This window comes from Sarcophilus harrisii, chromosome 2 (assembly GCF_902635505.1).
Source record: "Sarcophilus harrisii chromosome 2, mSarHar1.11, whole genome shotgun sequence".
NCBI lineage: Eukaryota > Metazoa > Chordata > Mammalia > Dasyuromorphia > Dasyuridae > Sarcophilus > Sarcophilus harrisii.
The window spans coordinates 483,303,895-483,325,401 of NC_045427.1; the positions used below are offsets into that span (position 1 = coordinate 483,303,895).

Genomic DNA, 21,507 nt, shown 5'->3' on the forward strand with positions numbered 1-21,507 from the left:
GAAAATGCTCAGGTTTGTAAGTATTTTTGTTTTTAGCAAATGGGGTTTTAATTTTTGATGATGATTTTTGATGATGATTTAGTAGCCAGGAATCTTGGGTTCAAATTCAGGGTCTGATAATAATAGTAACTGTGTCATCTTGAGCACCTCTACCTCCTTTGTGAAACCTCAGTTTCATTTTATCCTTAATAGTTTTGTTTATTTCTTTTTGTAGCTTGTAAGCCATCTCAAAACTTCTGAGAATTAGGCAAAGTATAAAAGCTTAATAAAAAGCTCCAGGAATTTAGCTACCAAAACACATGTTCTGAAAACCCATGGATGCTACTCCAACTTTAAAGAGAATTTCTAAGTGAACCACCCTTCTGGTTACTCTCTGTCAGGGAGCTGAGAAACTGCTGCTGCCTTTAGGCTTAAGCTCTTGGCTTGGGATGGAGGTGGGGGAGACCTCCCTTGGGAAGAGAAGGGGACTATAGCTAGACCTACCTTTCCAATGACATATCAAAGTATACTTTCATGTGCTCTGGGCTCTGGCCCAACTGATCTGGGTCCTTTTCTGTACCAATCCACCCTCATACTAGAGTACATTCTCTTCCCATCTTTACTGGTAAATACGGACATGCGAGTGAGGAGGAGGCGTCGCGTAGGTGACGGGGTCCTAGACCACAAGCAGGCGGTTCTGCATGCTGCCCTCCAAAGCAAAGAAGGCGGGCACCACAATCTACATGCAAACGGAGATCCGGAGTTCCCTTTCCTTGGGCAACGGGGTGCAGCGCTACCTGTCCTGTGAGCACTACTGCTAATGACTCCCTTTTCCTCTGCACTGAGGTGGGCTGGGGGAGAGGATAATAAGAGGAAGAACTGAGTTCAAATTCAGACTTACATACTTATGAAAATGTTTAAGTCACTGCCATACCATCTACCTCCCAGGGCTGATGTGAGGATCAAATGAAATCCTATTTGTAAAGTGTGCAGCACAGTGCCTGGCACAAAGGAGGCCTCTGCTTTAACCTCATTAGAAAGCTGGGATAGGAAGGAAGTAACAGCATTTCAGAGTGAAACCAAATGCAAATGGGACAGACACATTTATCATCTGGCTAATGCACTGAAATTTCTGTCCCCATGGAAACAAGGGAGGGTGAGGATGACACTAGCTTCACAGCATTACCCGGGCCCCCAAAGAGGGCCAGAGTTGGGAGAGATCTTAGTCCAATTTTACACAGCAGGGAAGAACAGCACCCTTAGTCTCTCACAAATCTCCGAAGCTATCAGCTCATACAAAACACTTAAATTCAACCAGCCTTTATTCAACAGCCTCTGTGGCTAAGACCCTAAGCTAGACCATTCCTGTGGGCAGTTAGTATTGACTGGAATGAAAAGAAACTCACCAAGACTGTATCCCATGCTTCCTTCTCAGGCTGTCTGACTGAGGTCTGGAGGAAACGTGTCCTTTTGAATTTATTTGTGAATTCGACTTTATAGGGTTGCTGTGAGGCAAGCCCTTTACAAACATACTACATTTATAAAGGGCTACATAAATGTAAATTACTTTTTTTGTCTGTGTCATTCATAGCACTGGTTGCCTGACAGTGAAAGTATTTGCATATGTCTCTAACACAGTGTACTTGACAAATGTTAGATGATAAAGGAAGGAATGTAAGTATATCGTCTAGAGTTCAGAATAATGGAAGAATGTCATTCTTGCAATCAAAAGTCCCAGGCTCAACATCTGATGCTGAAACTCAACAGCTGGGAAGTCACTTAATGTCTGAGTCTTCCTTTTCTCATCTGTAAAATGGGGATAATATCCATACTATCAACCTGATAGTCTTGAAATGAGAATGCTATGTAAAGTGTTTTGCAAAATTTAAACCATAATATAAATGTCAATTCTTTTTACCTCCCGGGCTTCAGACTGTATGTTCCACATGAGCAGTAACTACATACTTTCCATAGTACCTCGAACAGAGATATGCTCAGTAAATATCTATTTAAAGAATAACTGAATGAATGCATTTTGTGGGCCCTTCCTAAATGCTGCTGACCAACTATCATTGACAGCTTTTATCTCTGTATTTACTTTCAGCTGCTTAGAATAAAGGCACCACTTCCATGTTCTCTCTGGCAGAGAAAGTTAAATCCCTGGTAAGTCATCATCCCTCAGGCTCAGCAGTTTGAGGGACCTGGCTTCTGTCAGTTGGCATTTCATTGTCCCACTGTTGCTGCCTTTAGGCTTAAGCTCTTGGCTTGGGATGGAGGTGGGGGAGACCTCCCTTGGGAAGAGAAGGGGACTATAGCTAGACCTACCTTCCCAATGACATATCACAGTACACTTTCATGTGCTCTGGGCTCTGGCCCAACTGATCTGGGTCCTTTTCTGTACCAATCCACCCTCATACTAGAGTACATTCTCTTCCCATCTTTACTGGTAAGAACCTTTTCTTTCTAACCCTTGAAAACACAACACAGGTACAAACACCTCCATGTAGCCTCTTCTGATTTCCTCTACCATCAAAAATTAGATCTCTTCCAAATTCTCTTATTACATCTGGTATGGATCAGATTTCCCATTATTAGAGTAATAACAATATGAGCTGTTATCTAGTGTTTTAAGGTTTGCAGCACACCTAAAATATATGATCTCACAAGTAATGAAGTAGGTCCTTTGGGTCTGTACCTGCAATTTCATCGGCAATGAAGAAATGCCCTCTCCCAATATAGATCTGCAGCTGAGTCTGAGAGAACTGCCTAGGGGCACTGGGATGATACCGTGACTGTACAAAGATCACAGAGGTGGGATTTAAACCAGGCCATCCTGATCCTGAGGCTGGATCTCTTTGTAAACTTGTGTCATCAGGTCTAGCGTGGTGTCTGACATATAGAGTAAGTGTGCATAAACATATATACACACATTTACTTAATAAATGATTGTTGAATTGAGAGGAAAACAATAATTAGAGTCCCTTTTCCATGTTGGGGACCTGCATGGGACATGCTTATACTGGTCATCAATATTAGCTAGAGAACAAATCCACTGGGAAACTTCACTAGTAGCATGGACCACAGAGGTCAGAGGGATGGGGGGGGGGGGGGGTATGTGAAAGCAGGAACAGAAGTGGGGCATTTCTGATTGTGTCACTTGGACAAAAGCTCCTGGCCAGCCCCTCCCTTCCCTTCGAAGCTCAGCCGGCCTTTAAGGAACTCTGGTATTCAAACTATGCAGTCGTGCTGGGACAAGAGCCAAACACATAAAGTACCTTTGAAACAAGGGGAGGGGCTTGGTAATGGCGGGGACCATCTCTCATTGCCACAAAGGTCCCCATTTCTGCTTCTTAGTAGTGTATGGCAATGCTATGGCACAGCCTGTTGCCATCCGCATGTCAATCAGTGCCAGTCACTATTGATTGCCCATAGGAATCTTTTTCAAGCTGCTAGAGATCATCTTTATTCATAGGGGCAGGGAGGAAGGAGATGCTGTCCATCCCATGGCCTCCCCACCAAATCACCGCCTGGAGTTTATTTTAGAGTCTGGTTGGTGCCGGCTTCTAGGCTTCAGACAGGCAGCAACATTCTATGCAGTGGGGAATTTTTATTTATAGCCAGGAAAAGCTTGTTTGGGTTGAGGATTTTGTAACACTCTGAGCTGCCTGTCTGGAGACAGGCATACTTGTACATAGTGTTTTGGAAAGGTGATGTGAAATGTTATGTGTATGATGTCTCTTGAAGAACACTGTTAGTATGGTTAACTTATCTTACAGTTACTATTTTATAACCGGAGAATCCTGGGGTCAGAGGGCCCTGAAACCATCTATTTCACACTCTCCCTTCTTTTAAAAAGTAAATTTTTTTCAATTAACAAGCACTTATTTTTTCTCCTGCCCACATTCCTACCCCACCCCCAACCCTGAAGAAAAACAAAGCTTTTGTAACAAATATGCATAATCAAGCAAAATAAACTGCCACCTTGGCCAAGCCCCAAGACCTACGGATGTCTTACTCTGCATCTTGAGTCCATTGCTTCTCCCACAGGAGGTGGATACCATGTACCGTTATCAGTGCCCTGGAATTTTACAGGAACAGAAACTGCCAGAGGGGTTCCATGACTTGTCCAAAGTCACACTAGTAGCTTGGAGATAGGATGGTATAACCTCATCTTGAAGATAGGGGGCTAGAGGCCCAGAAAAGTTGGATGATTTGCCCCTAAGTCACTCAAGTAGTGAGTGGAAGAAAGAAGGTTTGAATCTAAGCCTCTTAACCTTGAATTCAGGAATTTTTTCCTCTGAACCACATTTCCCTGCTCAGAGACTCCAAATTCACAGATGTTAGATGGTTGTAATACATAAAAAAGTCACCTGCCCACAAGAATAAGTTGGGGAGGGGAGAGAGAAAAAAGATGGTGTACCTATTTAGGAAAGACCTATTTAGGTCTTTGGGAGATCTCCTGACAGAATGCTAGCTTCCTGAGGATAGGGTCACTTCTTCTTTGTGTTCTTGGCACCCTACACCCAGCAGGCACTTAATAAGTGCTTATAGACTAATTGATAGAGATACTTCATCCATTTAACACCCATAAAGGATCTTTGCACTTTCCCTCACACTCCATTTCATGGCTGGAACATTCTTTCCTACTCTGCCTGTTGAATTCCCATCCTTTGGGGCACAATCAATGGGTCTATAGATCTAGAGATGGAAGGAGCTTTTGGAAACTTTACAAATTAGGAAGTGGAGCCAGTACTGCTAAGGGGGACTCCCAATTCCTTCCCCCCAGTCACACCCTTCCTCCCCTGGCACGGCCCACACCTCTGACACTCCTCCATAGGATCCCCTGTAACAGTCACTTGGGCTTTTCTCTCCTAGATGGCCGGTTCCACGAACCTCGCCCCACCGAGTCTCTCTAAACCTGCTATTTCATAAGATTCGATTCTGAGCACAGTGCTCTATGCATACCAGTCCCTTATCTGCTGAAAGCGTGCGAGTGGCCAAGTCTGTAATGAAGCCCTACGTCTGCCTCCAGCACAGCAGACCATTCATCCAACACAAGGCTCCAGTGAGAACCCAGCGGGCTCTGGGCCACTTGCCTGGCTTTCTCTGCAAAGGAGGAGGGAGGAGGAGCTGGCCACAAGGAGTCTAAATTCACTGTTTCACTTGCCTGTGGTCTCCTTGACTCGGCAGCTGACTTGTAAAAGGATGCCTTACAGGAAGGCACTATGCAGGGTGATGCTGGGAGTGTGAAAGAAAGGAGCAGATGAGGGCTGAGATATAGAGATATGTAGATGTAGAAAGGATGGAGGATGCAGCTAATCATGGCCTGTTAGTCAGATAGTTTTAATGGGCTGTGACCCAACCAAACACCCCATAAATCATTAGGGCTCACAGCTCATTGCTGGGAGTCACATGTGTGCCTAACATTACAACTGGATTGCTCCATTAAATATTCTGGATGAGAAGGTAAAGGAGGATAAACACATCTTAAGGTGAGTCAGTCAGTATCTACCATTCTAAAACAAGGTCAGAGTCACAGCCCTTCTTAGGGATGGCTGGATCTCCCAAGGTCACCATTCATTCCCAAGTTTAGACTGGAAGGAAGGAAACATGCAAACAACTTACAAAATGAGACTTTCTCTATTAGCTGTGGTGGGAATGGTGCCTTTGAGGACAGGTTGGATATTCTTTCGACAAGGTGGGGGAAGAAGAAGAGAAGAGCTTTAAATGAAAAAGTTCAGTAACAGATATTCTGCTTCATTCTGCAAATTCAAAGAATACCAGGAGATGGTCACAGAGGACTGTCCTTCTGTAGCAACTGAGAGACCCAGCACCAGGACTTGGCACTAAACTGCTCCCCAGTTACTTAGAGAGCCCAGTCTTTTGCAAGAGTGTTCCTGTGCCAGGCTTAATAGAGCTCTTTGATCCAGTTAATGACAGGGGAAAGTGATAATGTAAATGAATGGACTTATTGATGTGGTGGAGGGCTTGGGAAGGACAAGAGCTGGTCATCTCTGTCCAGGGCAGGTCACCGACTTCACTAATTTCAGAAACCACTTAACAAAACAGACAAGCTCTCACTTTGGGATTCCATGGGCAGCTGCTTCCCATAGTGGGAATTTTTCAATTCAATTTTTATTGACTCAACAGTGAAAACAGGATAATAAGACTGAATGCACCAAAGGGAAACTTGGCTTTTCTAGTTAGATTTGGGCTTGCTGTTTTGCAAGGAAAATATCAGTGGGAAAATACCCAACCAGCCACATTCTAGCACTGTTGTCAGTAATGATCTTTGGATCGCATAACTCAACACTGGTACTAAGCCATTTTTGTTTTCAGAACAAGGCTTCTTTCAACTAGAGATACTCAATTCCTAAATAAATGTTGCTACTAATTTTATTTATTTTGGATGGAAGACTGGGTCTTTTAACAGCTGCAGAGCAGCATCGCATAAGGCCCCCAGGAGGTGGGGGAAGGGAGAAAAAAAAGTTGGCACAGTCTCTTAGGAGATGCCAGGCCAGTGTGCTTCTCCTGACTGATGGCTTTTATTCATAGCAAAGCAACCTCGGGCTCCTCTGGATAACATTTCCTGGAAACGAATTTGGGGAAATTTAAGGCAAATCCTCTCCTTCTTTGGTCTCGACTTAGTCTTTGCTTATAATAACAACAGCTCACAAGGGTTCACCTTGAATACTTAAAGGATTACAAGGCAATTTACTCGCAATAACTCTGTGAACTAATTAAACAAGCATATTTATTCTTCTGTGATTTTTACGGATAAAGCAAACTCCTTTCACAGAAGTAGAAGCAAAGGCTTAGTGGGTTTCTATAGTCACACAATGTCATTAGATCCCCGATTTGAATCCTGGCATCTCCTGACTCCAAGTCAGGGCTCTTTCTGTCATTCCCTATGTATACACTTGCCTAGGACTTAATAGATGAGCCTTTTTTCTTTTTTGGTATTCAGAGACAAACTTTGGAACTCCATGGTTTAGACAATTACAAAACACCAGGTGACAAATGCATTTTGTATACTGCCAAGAGAAGAGAGTTTTTAAGTTAATGTCATGGAAAATAATACATTTTCTCTCATAAAACAATCCCAGGATGGCAGCACCAGAGATAGACTCCTAGGCTGGCTGGCCCATACACAATCTTTGTTGTTTTTAAAAAATTTTTCTTGATCTTGTGAATTATTTGGTGACTAACAAGATATTGGATTCCTGAAGGGCCACATCCTCATCAGGAAGAAATCCAGGGACAGTTTTTACAGCATCATATCTTAGCCCTACTGTATTCTGGTATGAAATTTATTTGTGTCATCTGAAAATTCTGTGAAAATATTCTGCTTGGAGTATTCTGAATAGTGAGATGGAGGACAATGAGATTTTTAAAAGTTCCTTCTTACACAAGGCTTTCTTGCAACTTAAATCACAAGACTTAAAAATATATATATAGCATTCCCTCATCCACATTTTTCACCAATGGCTCCATGGCTAATTAAAGTTTTTCCAAGTATATCCAGCATGTTGTTAGAGACTCAGCACATTGCTTGTTAAGTATTGACCTTAATATTATCGACTGCTACAGATTTAGTAGATGGTAGGAACAGACTCAGATTCAGTCCTAGAAATCTCATCACATTATTTTTAGAATGCTCTGATTTAAACAGCATGACTGGGGATCTAATTTATCCTCTAATTGGAACTCTATTTAGGGAACACAGATATGCTATGATGTTTCAAAATACAAAGAAAAGAAATGTCACTGTCAAGAGCCCAACCCACAGATCTTTCTTTTCTCTGCCTCTCGCCTTTAGAGAGGTAGCTCGGCACAGTGGCTAGAGCACTGATCTTGGAATGAGGGAGGCTTGTCTTTGACTCTTGTCCTAGGTGATAGCTATGATTCTAAGCAAGTCACTTAACTTTTTATGCTTCATCTGGAAAATGAAGAGAGAAAGCTTGGTTCAATGATGACCTCTAAGTCCCTTCCTGCTTTAAAGTGATTCTGTTATGACTCTTACAGATCTCAGTATTTATTAAATTACTAAACTATATATGACTAATGCTATGCCAGTCAGTGAGAAGTCTCTGCTTCTAGTTTTGATTCTGGTTCAGCCTTTCTAAGTCTTGATTTCCCTATCTGTTTTGGTTTTTTTTTTTAAATAAAAAAGGGAATCAGCATAATCTATCTTATAAAGTCATAGGGATGATAAAATTACCCTCCTTTTGATGCACGTAGGGCACTAGTTTCTCCCAAATGATGTAAATAGATATTAATCATAAACTCTGTGTTAGAAAGTAAGAGGTGAAAATTGAGGCCTGCTCTCTTCTTGCCTTACGTCAAGTGGATTCTGGTCTTAATGGAGGCCCAAAGTATTTTGTAACTACCAACTCAATAAAGGGCTGGAAGTGGGACCACTGGGGCAGCTTTCATATTAAGACCAGAAGCCATTTTCATCAATGATTTATATTCATATTCAATTAAAATATCAAATAAGTACTAATACTAATATCTAATTACTTTATTAAATAAATATTTCTAAAAGCTCATAAGAGCCCTATAGCCTTCTTCTCTGGGATTAGATGCGTGAAAGAACATTGGGCCAAAAGTAAGGAGGCCTAGGTTTTAGTTCTGATTCAACCACTAACTCTCTATATGACTAGTCAAATCAGCTCCCTTCCTCCAGCTTCTGTTTTCTTTTTTTAACTGTGCAAAGGGGGTGGGGCAAAGCGTGAGATTATATTTAAGGTCCCATATCATCTCTGGAATTCTTAGTTTCTAAGTAGGTCTGAATTCACTTTGGTTTGGAAGATCAACAAGGTAGACTCAAATCACTGGAGAAGAAAGTGTGAATGCTGTCAAAACTTCAGCTTTCAAAAGTGTGTTTGGGGGGGATAGTGATAGTCAAACCATCACCCAGTTTTTGGTTTCAGGAAGAACAAAAAGTAAGGGTAGGGCAGAACCGGAAAAGCAAAACCACGCAACAAGAGCCAAGTAGACAGCGATTACCCACAGAACTTTAAACAAAAATTCATCAGGCAAAAGCCCTTTGGGGTCAGTTCTGGAGGAAGTAGTCCTCTGTCCACAGTACAAAAGCACCGCAGGGCCTGGTCACCACTAAGGCTGTCTTGGCTGTGGACAGAGTGGGGACTGATGGGACAGCAAGAAACCAAGACGTGCAGCCTAAAAAAAGGTAGAACTGTTACAGGCCTCTTGCCTTACTCAAGTTGTTAACAGTCAACAGTTAGGGAGTTTCTATCAGATGCAGTACTCTGGGAAGGGGCTTTAGGGAAAGATCTTGCCTTTCAAGTGTTCATTCAACCTAGCTAACTGGGAGATAGGACACAGGTATAAACAGAATATGATAGCACAAGACAGAATCCAACTAAATGTGCATTACAGGGTTTCATGGGATAGACTAGTTACTAAGAGCTGGAAATCTGGGAAAGTTTTGTGGAAGGTGTGGGTCTAGTACTGGGCCTTGAAAAATGCTGGTTAATTGATTAATCAAAAAGTAGGAAGTAAGAAATGGAGAGGAAGAAAAGCTCAGATTCTAATATTTCCTAGCTTTGTGACCATGGATAAGGCACTTAATCTCTTGAGTCTTGGTTTCCTCAGCTGAAACCAGGACGACAATGCTTGTACTAAACACCTTACCAGGTTGCTATACTAGGTCGGTTAATCAATCAGAAAATAAGCATTTACTAAGCACTTTACTATGCTAAGCCCTGTGGGTACAAAGAAAGGCCCTTGAGGAGCTTCTGTTCTAATGGGAGAAACGTGTAAAAAAAATCAGGTACATATAAGGTAGAAGGAAATCTCATTATTTAAGCATAAGTTGTTATCATGAGCATGTCATATTCAGGGAACAATAAGTAATAATAGCAGCTAGCATTTTATAGCAATTTACAATTTGCAAAGCACTTTATAAATAATACCTCATTTTTATCATCACAACAACCCTGGGAAATAGATACTATTACTATGTCCATTTTACTGAGCAGATAGATGTTAAGATCTAGTAAGTGTCTGAGGAAAGATTTGAACTCGGACTTCCTGACTCCAGGTCTATCCATTGAGCCACCTAGCAAATAAAAGAATTCTGGAGCAGGAAGAGAGCAGAAGGATGTCTCTTAGGGACATCGTGGTTGGATCCTCTTAATTTTCAGATACGGAACAGAAGTTCAGGGAAGTGAGGGCTCTTATTCTAGATCACATGGCTAGTTAGAAATGAAACTGAGATTGGGAACCAATCTAATCTAGTGTGTTTTCCAGAAAATAATGTCTGGCCGGGGCTGGGGTTTTCTGTAGGGAAGTGGTATGAAAAGAATTGGCAGATACACATTAGATAGTGAAGGTCCTTGAGCACCAATCCACAGAGCACGGCTGTGGTTAGAATGGGACCAGAAGACCTTTTTTAATAGGCACAAACTTGTCCAAGAATGCTGAGCATTCAAGCCACTGCGGGAGTACATGAGCTATCTAGCTGCATGAAGACAGGAAGCCCTACCTCCATCCCATCCGAGGGTCCCCAAACACAACCCTCACCTAAAAAATCCTTGCCCACCAGCAAGACACTGCTGAAACTCCATCTGTCCTGTCCTGGCTGGCCAAGAGCAGAGCCAGTGCCCTCTTCCTATCAGATTTCTAAAGCCAAATCCCAGGGAAGAACATTGAGGGGTCAAACGGCTGCTCTGGCTGCTCAGGTGAAAGCATGAAAGTAAGAAAGATTTCTGATGCCGGTTTTCTCCTCTCTTTTCCATTAAGCCAACGGGTTTGAGTCCTGCCATAGCATCCTGAGCTGGTCACAAGTGCACAGCGAGGCCCTGAGCAAGTGACTTGGCTGCTTCAGTACTGCCACCTGCAAGGACCCTGTGGGGGGCAAGGCAGGGACCGGACAAAGGCCATGGGCAATCTGAATTGCTGTTATCTTCACCATTGTTTAGCCACCACCACCACGTTTTTCCACAGGGGCTCGGAACTGAGACAGACTCTTGGAGGCAAAATATAGTAAAGAGTTTTAGAGCCAGCTTGGTCACATCCCCAGGGCTGGGAAGAAGAATATTAAGGAAGTCTAGAGTCGAAACCACTTCCCAAAAGTCAGTCTTTCACAGCAGCTAGAGTCCATGCCTCCTGCCAGGCTGGCTGTCGGGGCCAGGCCAGCAGCCCTCCTAGCCTCGTTTGCCCACTTCCCTCTTCCTTTTTGGGTCCAGTTCTGCGAATCTGTCTGTAGGGAGGACTTCCTGGTATGGAAATTCCCACCGAGCTGAGGACCAGTTACAGGCACTGATGAGTCATGCAATCACCCCATGATTACAAGCAGGTATCGGAGACCTGAAATCAGGTCTTCCTGCCGTGGCGGCGGGCCCTCTGGTCCCATGCAGCTTCTCACGGCCCACATAACAACGACCCATATTTACAGGGTACTCACTGTAGCAGTCAGAGCTTCTCAACAACCTGGTGTCATTATGACCATGTTCCCAATGAGGAAGCTGAGCTTTGGAAAGGTTACAGGGTTTGCCCGTGGCCACGGCGCAAGCGTCCCAATGAGACCTGATGCTGGGCTTCTGTTCCAAACTCTGCCTTCTTCCCTCTTCTATCCTGTGTCCTCATGGGGAAAACAAGTGGGGGTAAGGGTATGGAGCCCAAAGAGGCAAGAGCGTGAGCCTTGAAGGAGAAGGCAGCCAGCGCCTTCTTCTGTGCCAAGGGCTGCACAGGGTCTTGTCCTGGCCTGGGCTGGGGGCCACACTCCACCCCAGAGGCCCCCCTGCCGGATCTTGTCCTTCTACTCTTCTGGACCATCTCAGTTCCCTTCCCTTCCTTTCCCTTCCCTTCCATGCTTCCTCTTGTGTTGCCTTCCTGCCTCCTCTCATTCAAGCTCCATTGTTCACGTTCACACCTCCACTGCTCAACACAGTGACTGGCAAATGGGAGCCCTGCAGTTGTCCTGATCTTGCCACAGGGCCCAGAGAACTCCAGAGGATGGAGGGAAGCTGGAGCTTCTGCACGCTCTCCTGGCATTGGGACGTCACGAACCTTACAGTGGGGAGGGACTGTCAGGGTCTGATTCTGGTCCCACTAAGCCTGCAGATGGGCCGGGGGGACCCAGGAGCAGAACTTCAACGAGAAGCTACATCATCTGGCTCTAAATCTGGTGCTCTCAGGGCTACATTGTCCTCTAAAACTCAAAAAGATGGTCTCCTCACACACTTCCCTTCCTGGATTTAGGACACAATGTAAATAGGGAAAAAATATCTTTCTCACAATTATATTGACAAGGGAGGATGGAGTGCTACACAGAAGTTACAATCTACATTAAGGCAAGCCTTCTGGTATGAACATATGTGCTGGGGCACCACTGAGGCCCGACATCTCCAAGTTATCCTGTTTTTTCCTAGGGTGGTGTACCAGCTGCTTTATGGAGGGGTGTGTGTGTGTGTGTGTGTGTGTGTGTGTGTGTGTTTCTCCTCCAAAGCTCTCAAGGTGAAATAACTTGGATTTCCTCATCATAAAGATTTTTCAGAAAACCAGTCCTTCAGAACATTTCAAATCAGCTTCTTAAAATCTAGGACTGTAGACAAATGCTCTTTTTCCAAATTTCATTTTAGAAGTCACAATAGTAAAAAAATAAAAATATTCTCCAATCTCATAGCCATTGTATCTAATAGTAAACACCATGGGTCTCAGTTATGGAGGGAGATTTGTGCATATGTGTGAATGTCTAAGTGTGAACATGCATGTAATGTGAACACATGTGTGTTGGAGGAAGGAGTAGGAAAGGAAGATTTTTCTAGCTTTTTTCATCTCATATTTTCAGGGCACACATAAGTCTGACAAGTATAAAGAGGTTTTTTGGTTTTTTTTTTTAATTAAATCATTAGAACTAAATTAGAATTAGTGCACAGGGATTCAATCCAAATTCTCCTATAACAATAAGCTAGAAAAGCTAGAACTTACCACACACACACACACACACACACACACACACACACACACGTCAAGAAAAAGAAAAGGCTATGGGAAAGAGAAGCCATATTAGGAATGTAGATGTCCAATTTGGAAAGGACTCAGAGATGGGGAATAGCTGTAGACGGGTCAGTATTAAGGGGAGGGGAGAGAAGGGAAGGACACACAGCCTGTGCAATATGAGTCAAACTGTGCAGGCTGAGCTGAGAGTATAGCCCACAGGGAAGCTGGGACCAGCGCCAGAAAAGCAGGGGCAGCAGAGGAGGCCAGGAGCACTCTGAAGGACTCGGACAGCAATACAGTTAGAAAAATGGACAGAAAGTGGAGCATGAAAAAAAATTTCATTCAAACAAAGTGAATGAAAGATATAGATAGGGAGTAATAGAGAAGTCACTTTTTGTTATTCAGGTAAGGACTTTTTAAAAACTTTAAATAACTTTGTCTACATAGGGTTAGAACTGGACGGGCTCTTTTACACCATCTAATCCAATTGAATTCATTATATAGGTAAGGCTCAGAAAGACTGAGTGACTTCCCTTAAATCAGGCAGACATGACATAAGCAAGACTTGAATGCAGATCTACTGACTTCAAACCTGGTGCCCTGCTCACTGTGCTATGAGACCATTCCAGGCATAATATTGGTTATTCAGGACAATCCTTGTTGGGCTGATCAACACAGCTTCTCTCCAAAAGTACCTTCTAAAAACCTAGCACTAATAAAGATGAAGCTCTATCCAAAGAGAGAAAATGATATGTGCCTACCATGGAGAAGAGACTTATCATAATCCTATAATAATAATGAGTAAACAAACATTCATTTACAGGTTTGTTGTGAAGTTGTGAAGTACTTTATATATATATTTTTTATTTTTAGACTCACGATTTGGGAGGTTGGTGCTATAATAATTATCCCTATTTTCAAAATGAGAAAACAGGAAAAAAGGGACTTGGTAGGTTTTGAATTTGAATCCAGCTTTTCCTGACTTTACCTCCAGCACTCTGTTGAATGCCAAGCATTCGACAAGACTGCAACGCCTTCAAAGGCTCCCTAAAGATAAAAGAGGCTACCTCTAGGGATTTTAGATGCTTTTCTCCTTCTACCTCCTTCTACCTGTACATAGCACCTTGTCTTGGGAATGGGGCTGCACCACACAGCCTTTATCCAGAGCTTCAGGATGCTTCTTGAAGTGGGTACAGTGTGGTGTCACTGAGCAAGGCAGATCTCAGGGGCAGAGAGGAGAGATCTGTGCTCTGTCACTGATTTGCCTGACTCATCTATTCTCTGCATTGGCTTTATTGCTCCAGTAAGGATTAAAGAAGGGTTTTGCTTTTTTGCACAATGCAAATTAATAGTCCCATGTTAATTAATAGAGAAACTTGATTATCACTGGATCTCTACCAGCTGCTAGCACAATGTAACACAGAGCTGAGCAAAAAAATTAATTTAATAATTAGCACCAATTGCTTTCTATCTGGGTATGGGAATGATAGTTAGATCCCAAATTTCAATCTTTAATAATTAGTAGGTGCCTACAGCTTAATCTTAAGTAGACCCTACAAATTCACTTAAGTGGGTTTTTTTTGACAATAAATTTTTGGGGAAATGGGGTTGGGTAGTGTGACCTAGGATACTTTCAATGTCTTTAAAATGCCCTTACCCTTAGCTGTATTTCCCCAGCTCCCTATGCTGTGATGAGTCTGAGTTCTAACAAACCTGTAGTACAAGAGTGGTCTGTCTAGGGTTAAAGGATGTTTCCTGGTAGCGTTCCAAACCCTACTAGCTGGCTTTGTTTCATCTCTCAGATACTAAGGTCAGAAAGATGATTAACACAAGGGTACTATGCTAGAACAAACCACCTTTTTGCATTTCAGTGTGTCAGTTATCAAATATTCTAAGCATTTAACACATTACAAGATGCATTTTGGGCCCCAGCTGAAGCACTTTCTTTTGGCCAACCCCTTGGGATCTTAACAGAGTCTTCTGTAAGGCTAACTTCCATCTTTTCTTGTACTTTCTTTTATACATGGTGTCTCTCTTATTATAATGGAAACTCCATGAGGGCAGGAGCTGTGGCCTTTCTTTGTATCCCCAGTGTGTGGTACAGGGTAATCATTTAATAAATGTTTATGAACTAACTGGAACAATATCTTTCAAATATGAAATGTCTCAGAACTACTTCAGTGCTCCATAGACTATGATGTGCTTAAATACACCAAGTAATTCTTTTCTGTCAACTCCCTCCCCTGAAATTTATTTCTTAAAAAAATATCCCACCCACTTGAGATCACACCCCTAAACTGCTGCAAGGGTTACTAGCACTAATAAAGATGAAGTTCTACCCAAAGAGAGTAAATGATATGTGTCTACCAGAACAATTCTGACTTCATTCTGTGCATGGATAAAGAGCATAGTCGATGACCAGGAGCATCAGAAGGATTTCAGGTAAGGAAGGCTGTGACAGGAGGGCTGCTGGGGGATATTGGCCTAGACAAGAGAGTGTTGGGGAGGGACACTGGCTTTTTACTACACGGGGACATCACTATCTGGGCCTGCTATGAGTTCTAAGGCAGGATCTAAATTCAAGTGTTTTTGACTCCTTATCCAACACTCTCTGCCCCTGTATGAAGCATTATGTAAATGATTCCCTGTTCTTGGTTTTTAATGATGATGAGAATTTTTGGTTGCTTTATTTTGAGCTTTTTATTCTCTGTGCTGGTTACATTTTGTAGGCACACACTAAGTGCTTAAATCCTTGATGAATTAACTGAATTGAATTCCCTAGACAACATAGTGATCACAAAGAAAATGAGAGCAGTTTAGATCTAAAGGTCAGGGATTTGCTCGAGGTAATAAAGCAAGTAGCAGCAAAACACAGACAAAAAAATCAGAGGTCCCAATGATTATTTTAAGATACTAAATCAGGAGTTAACTTTTTGTGTCCTGGAATCCTTTGGCAGTCTGATGATATCTATGGATTCCTTCCCAAAATAATACATAAAATAAAATGCATGGGATTATAATTCAGTTGTACTGAAATAAGGTTATCAAAAGTATTAAAAAACACAACCAAGTTCATAGATCTTCTCCAAGTTAAGAACCCTCCGACTAAATTCCCCCTGCCCCTAACTACTAAGCTGCTCCACAGCCAGTCAGCATCCTTTGCTGCTTCAAGATAGAAAAAGCTATCTTTTTATCACTGAGCCATTGAGGAATGGGATGGACAGCATCACCATTGAGACCTTTCAGCTGGGGAGTGTTCAGGGCCCGAGTGCCTGCAGGTGACCGGCTGACTTGCAGCACCTGCCTGAGCATTGTAAAGCCAGATTCTCCCCACCTGCGTCCTCCAAGGTGCAGCCTGGGCCCTGGAGAGACGACCCTTCCTGTCTCCTTCTAGACTATCTGCTGGAAGGCAGAGCTGGGGTTTTCTGATCAGGGTGTGGCTGCCAGCATGGATCCCCCAGGGAGGCAGACAGAGTCTAGAGGACAGGCAGAGGCACTGACACAGAGACACAACATGCAGGAGGTAAAGAAACTGGAGGAGCAGACTCACCGAGTGCACAGGGAAGGAGCTGTGCCGGCTGAGAAAGGAGTTAGAGATGGACATACCGAGACCCTGAGTGGCACTGGCGTCCTCAGGCGTGAAGGGCACTTTAGTTGGCTGGACACAGTAGGAGACAGAAGAGAAGGAAGAGGCAGCATAGGAGGCCTGCTGGATGGAAACAAGAGGGCACAAAGGGAGGAAGGAGAAAAAAAAGCAACAACAACAGAGTGTGAATAAGGGGGAAGTAGGCCAAACAACACTAAACTAAGTCCCTTTAGAGAGGCACAGCGCCTGCTGCAGATCAACGGCCTCGGACACTGGCACTGAATTCTGGAAACAGGTTAGGTTTTCATAAAACAATGTAAAAGCCCATTGGGACCCGTGGAATCTCTCCTCCATGGGGCCCTGCATCAGAGAGCTCGGCGCCAACCTCTGCGATGAGGAGGGCTTCAGGTGAGCGTTTGGGTCCCTGTCTGGGGAATCTAGAAGTCTGTGGGAATGGGGTGTTTGCAATGTCTGCATCTAAGAATTCCCTTTCTGCCTTAGGAGAAAATAAGCACTTCGATTCTAAATGAGATCTCACAGAGCAACAGGAATTTTACAGTCTTCTGTGCAAACTCATGTTTCGTGGTTCTGTGGGGCCTTAATGGAGCAAGTCCTCTGTGCGTGAGCTCCTCCACTCCTACCTCTTAACTCTTTTTTCAAAGTGGTTTCATTATTAGTTACCATCTGGGGGTGGGGTGAGCAGAGATTATTTCTATTTGCAGGTGGGAAACTGCATGCCTAGAGAAGGGAATCAATTTGCACAAAGTTACTCAGGTAGTGAGGGACACAGCCAGAGCAAGAATCCAGGCCATTTGACATTCACTTGAGTTCTCCCTAGACTTGGCCAAAACATCCCTGTTTAGGCTGATGGTAGACTCTACATGCACAGTTCCAGAGCTGTCCAATATGTTGTTATGTGTTGGTGACTAACTTGTCAAAAAGGAAAATTTTACTGGGGAAGAGGTAATCACTGGGAAATGGCAACACTTTAAGCAAACCTATTTGCAAGACATTTTTAGAAATGGCTATTTTTACTAACTGAAAGACTCGGTTTATCTGGGGTCATTAAAAGAGGGTTATCAATGCAGATATTCTCATGGACTTAACAGAGGTAAGAGACAGGGAAAATGCTCCACAAGTCAGGAACAGACTTTTGATGAATGATCACACCAACCCTGCTCCTGACACTAAAGAGCAAGCAAAAAGTGAAATTTATACTCCAGTTGGCTTTTGCTTCTAAGAAAAGTCAGACCAATACCGTGGTAGCTTCTTGCTATGGGAAAAACAATTTTTAAAATTACCCAATATGCTGGGACTTCTACTTTTTCTTGTTAAAAAGGTACCAGATGAAGCAAAACCTCTTATTTCCAGCTGAAAGGGTCTGGATTCCCTTCTGGCAGTCTGCTTTTTACCAAAGGAAAGAAGATGAAATGACAGGCTCGAATTGTAGAAAAGTGTCCATGTAAGCAAGATCCAGGAGCCTAAAAGGGCTTCAGGGAGGATACTACCTGCAGGAACCCACCCTGAAGAACACTCCAAGTGTCTCTAGGGGCAAGCAGATGCCCCCGATTAGGGTTTATCTTTGGGGCTGACTCTTTTTTTAAAATTAAGAGTAAACACCATTTTTCAAATAGGAAGATTTTGGAGCAATGAGTCATCATGGACAGTCACCAATGTGGAACCAGAAAGACTTGGTTCAACCCTGCCTCAGATGCCACATTCCAATGGGATGCTGATTAAATCACTTCATGACTTTGTGTCTCAGTTTCCTCACTGGTAAAATGAGAGGGCACTGAATGGCCTGCACTAAATGGCCTTTAAAGTCCCTTCTGGTTTTAAACCTAGGGTCCTGTGATTTATTAAAAGGAGAAACATAGGACATTTAAGATACAGAATGGCTGTCTAAAGTAGAGGTTCTTAATCTGAGGTCCCTGGGAATTTGTCTTTAAAAATTATTTGATAACTGTATTTCAAGATAATTGTTTTTCTTTTTAATTCTACATATTTTATGCATTAAGAAATATTCTTTTGAGAAGAAGTTTATAGGTCTCACCAGAATGCCAAAATGCTTCAGGGTGAAAAAACTGGCCAAAACCCCGTGTTCTGAAGTCATGCTCTTCATTCACTGTTGGTTTTTAATTGGGCCATTTTATGGCCATAGCTAAAATCTAGAGAGAGGATGCTCTGTCTCTCTCCCTTTCCAAGGGTTGATATCTACAGCACCTGATAGTTCAGAAAGTCCTGCACAGCCATGTGATCCCTGCATCTCTGCAGTGTGGGTAGTGGGGAGGAGGGAGTAGGCCCCACTAAGCAGACACCAGGCTGGGGTTGCACATAAACCCTTTCCTATGTCCTGATAAAGTCCTTCCTCCCTGGGAGGGTTAATTTCCTAACCAGAAGAAGGGAGGAAGAGGCAAAATGAGCACCAGCGGAGACACACCAGCATAAACCCCATTGCAGCAGCGAGTGAAACTGTGAGTTGGACAGCTAGGAGACCAGCACACTGTTGGAAGAACAAACCTGATGCACCAGGGAAATGGGAAAGACCTGAAGGAAATGGGTGCCTCTCCAGAACTTTGAATGGGAAGGACAAGGCTGAATGGGGAGTCGTGTGCAAGGACAGCTCCAGCTCCTGGAGACCTGGTAGGTGCAGAGGCGAATGCTTGCCTGAGAATGAGCGAGGACAGAGTCGCTTCTCTTGAGGGGCTCCCAAGGCTGCCAGGCCTGGGCAGGACCCCGGGACGCCACTTACCAGCTGCCTCTGCTTGGGGGGCAGGGCAGGGGGCGGGGCCAGCTCCTGGGTGAAGGAGTCATTAAAGCCGTAGACCTCCATGAGGAGCTTGTTCTTCTGCTGGTAGATGTGCTCGTTCTGGGGCGTCTGGTAGAACATGGAAGGCTGGGGCTCTGAGTAGTCCTCAAGGAGCTGCATGTAGGCCAGCACTGAAAGACAAAGTTTGTTTTGTTTCTGAAGCCTGGGTCTCTCCCCCTCGCCCATGCTGGAAGTGTGGGGGCTCCTCAGGTATGACCTCAAAGCCCACACCCAAGCCCGCTCTGATTTGGTCCCAGCTTCCAGCCTGGTCAGTCCATCCCTTCTTGGGGCTTTTAGGGCTCACTGTGTTGGTACCAGACCCAGCATATCTACCTAATTCAATTGGCCCGGCCCTCCTGCAGCCTCGGCTTCTGTGGCAGGAAGGACTACGGGCATGTGCCTCCTCCCCAGATACGCTCACTGCCGAGGACCAGGGAGTTACATGCACAGCCTGATGCCGCTCTCCCAAATTAAAAGGTGTAACTCAAAGTGCTGAGAGGACACATCACGACAAGGGCTCTAACAAACCTTTGAATGAAGTTGAATAGTTACGCTTCCAATGGGTTAAAAAAAAATTGTTTCATTAACAAAATTCTATTTTCTCTGCTATTCCCTCCTGAGGGGAAAAAAAAAACCCTCATAACAAACATGCATAGTCAGGCATGGAAATGTCTTATTCGGGATGCAGGTGACACGATTTGTTATGCGTCCTTGGGCTCCTGGGTAGTCCCTAAGGTGGTCTGAAGCTGGATCTGAATTGTGAGGGCCCGGGGTGGAAGTCTGACTTTACTACTTAATACCTATGTACCTCTGACCAAGTCTTATTCTCTTCCTTGGGCCTCCATTTCCTTATCTGCAAAATTTAAGGGTTGGGCTCAACTTCAAATTGACCCTAAGAACTCCTCTGCTTGAAGCAGGAACACGCCTGGTACTGAGCCACGTGGGTACCAGAAAGAACCCCAAGTTTGGAGTTGGTGCCTCCTGGGTCGAGTCTGTTCTGATGCTTCTAAATGTGTGACTTGGGGCAGGAGACGCCCACTCTTTCTCTCACTTCACTAGAGGATGAAAATTAGATGGGAAGCTACTGGAGGGCAGATCTGCCTTTGGCCTCTTTTTTGTATTCCCAGCACTTAGCAGCGGAGTGCCAGGCATGTAGCCAATGCTTAATAAATGTTTATTGATTGAATGATCTATAAAATGAGGAAAATAATATTCATTCCACCTATCTGAGATTTTAATGCAAGGCTGAAATGAGATCACCTATAGAGAGTAAGTTAAAAACACTTCAGAAAGATTAGCTTTTATCACAAATTATATATATATATATATATATATATATATATATATATATATATATATATATATATATAGTATCCCACAGTCCTTTAACACTTGTTTACAAAGTGTTTTCCTTGAAGTAATCTCAAGCGGTAGGTGGGCAGCAAGATTCTTATTTCCATTTTATAAGAACAGTTGGCAGGACTCCAGCCCAAGTCTTTGGACTCCAATGGTGCTGCTCCTGACAGCTGATAGACGGGCTGGCTGCAGGAACTGGCTTCCAATTCTGCCTCCCGTTGACTACGCTGGAAAATTATTTGCTACTTAATCTTTCTTAGCCTGGCTGTTAAATGCAGGAAAAAACACCTGGAGCAGTTACCTGGAAGGGTCAGTGTGAGGATTAGGCGAGATAAGGTATGGCATGAGCTCTGCCCACCTGGAAGGGCTATGTGTACATGACTCTCATTGGGTATCATTCTCTAGGATTAAATACAAATGCCTGTTTGGCATTCAAAGGCCTTCAACCTGCTCTTTCAACTTCATTCTAAATGACCCTCCTTTCTTAACACTCCAAACTCTACTCCTTGTCCCCAAGCCTGCAATATTTTCACTCTTCTCTCTGATTCTTAGAATGACATGATCCCTTCAAAGGTCAGCTCAAATACCTTTCTGGCTCTCCCCACCTGTCAGTCCCTTTCTCCTCAAAAGAACCTTGTGGGAGGTATTTTGGAGGAGGAAGATTTTGGGAATCTGGCCGAGAAGATAGAAGGCCAGCCTCAAAGCCAGGAAAAGCAGGAGTCAGGGCAAATGAGCCTGGCTGCTTTCTGAGGCACAGAGAAGCTGTTGACCTGCACTGGTGGAGGCAATTTCTCTATTAAGGAAC

At 43.6% G+C, this 21,507-nt stretch overlaps 1 protein-coding gene across 5 annotated transcripts in view; it reads right to left on the bottom strand.

Annotated features, from left to right (window-relative positions):
• Positions 1–21,507, bottom strand: part of RAPGEF1 (Rap guanine nucleotide exchange factor 1) — a 183,053-nt gene that overhangs the window by 34,472 nt on the left and 127,074 nt on the right. For 4 of the 5 annotated variants that reach the window (XM_031954875.1, XM_031954876.1, XM_031954874.1 and 1 more), the window contains 2 exons: positions 19,290–19,477; positions 16,502–16,660 (listed from right to left, as the gene is read on the bottom strand). In XM_031954875.1, coding sequence (XP_031810735.1) covers positions 16,502–16,660; positions 19,290–19,477 — 347 coding nt within the window. The remainder of the gene's footprint in view (positions 1–16,501; positions 16,661–19,289; positions 19,478–21,507) is intronic. The other variant, XM_012553967.3, reaches the window with a different exon arrangement.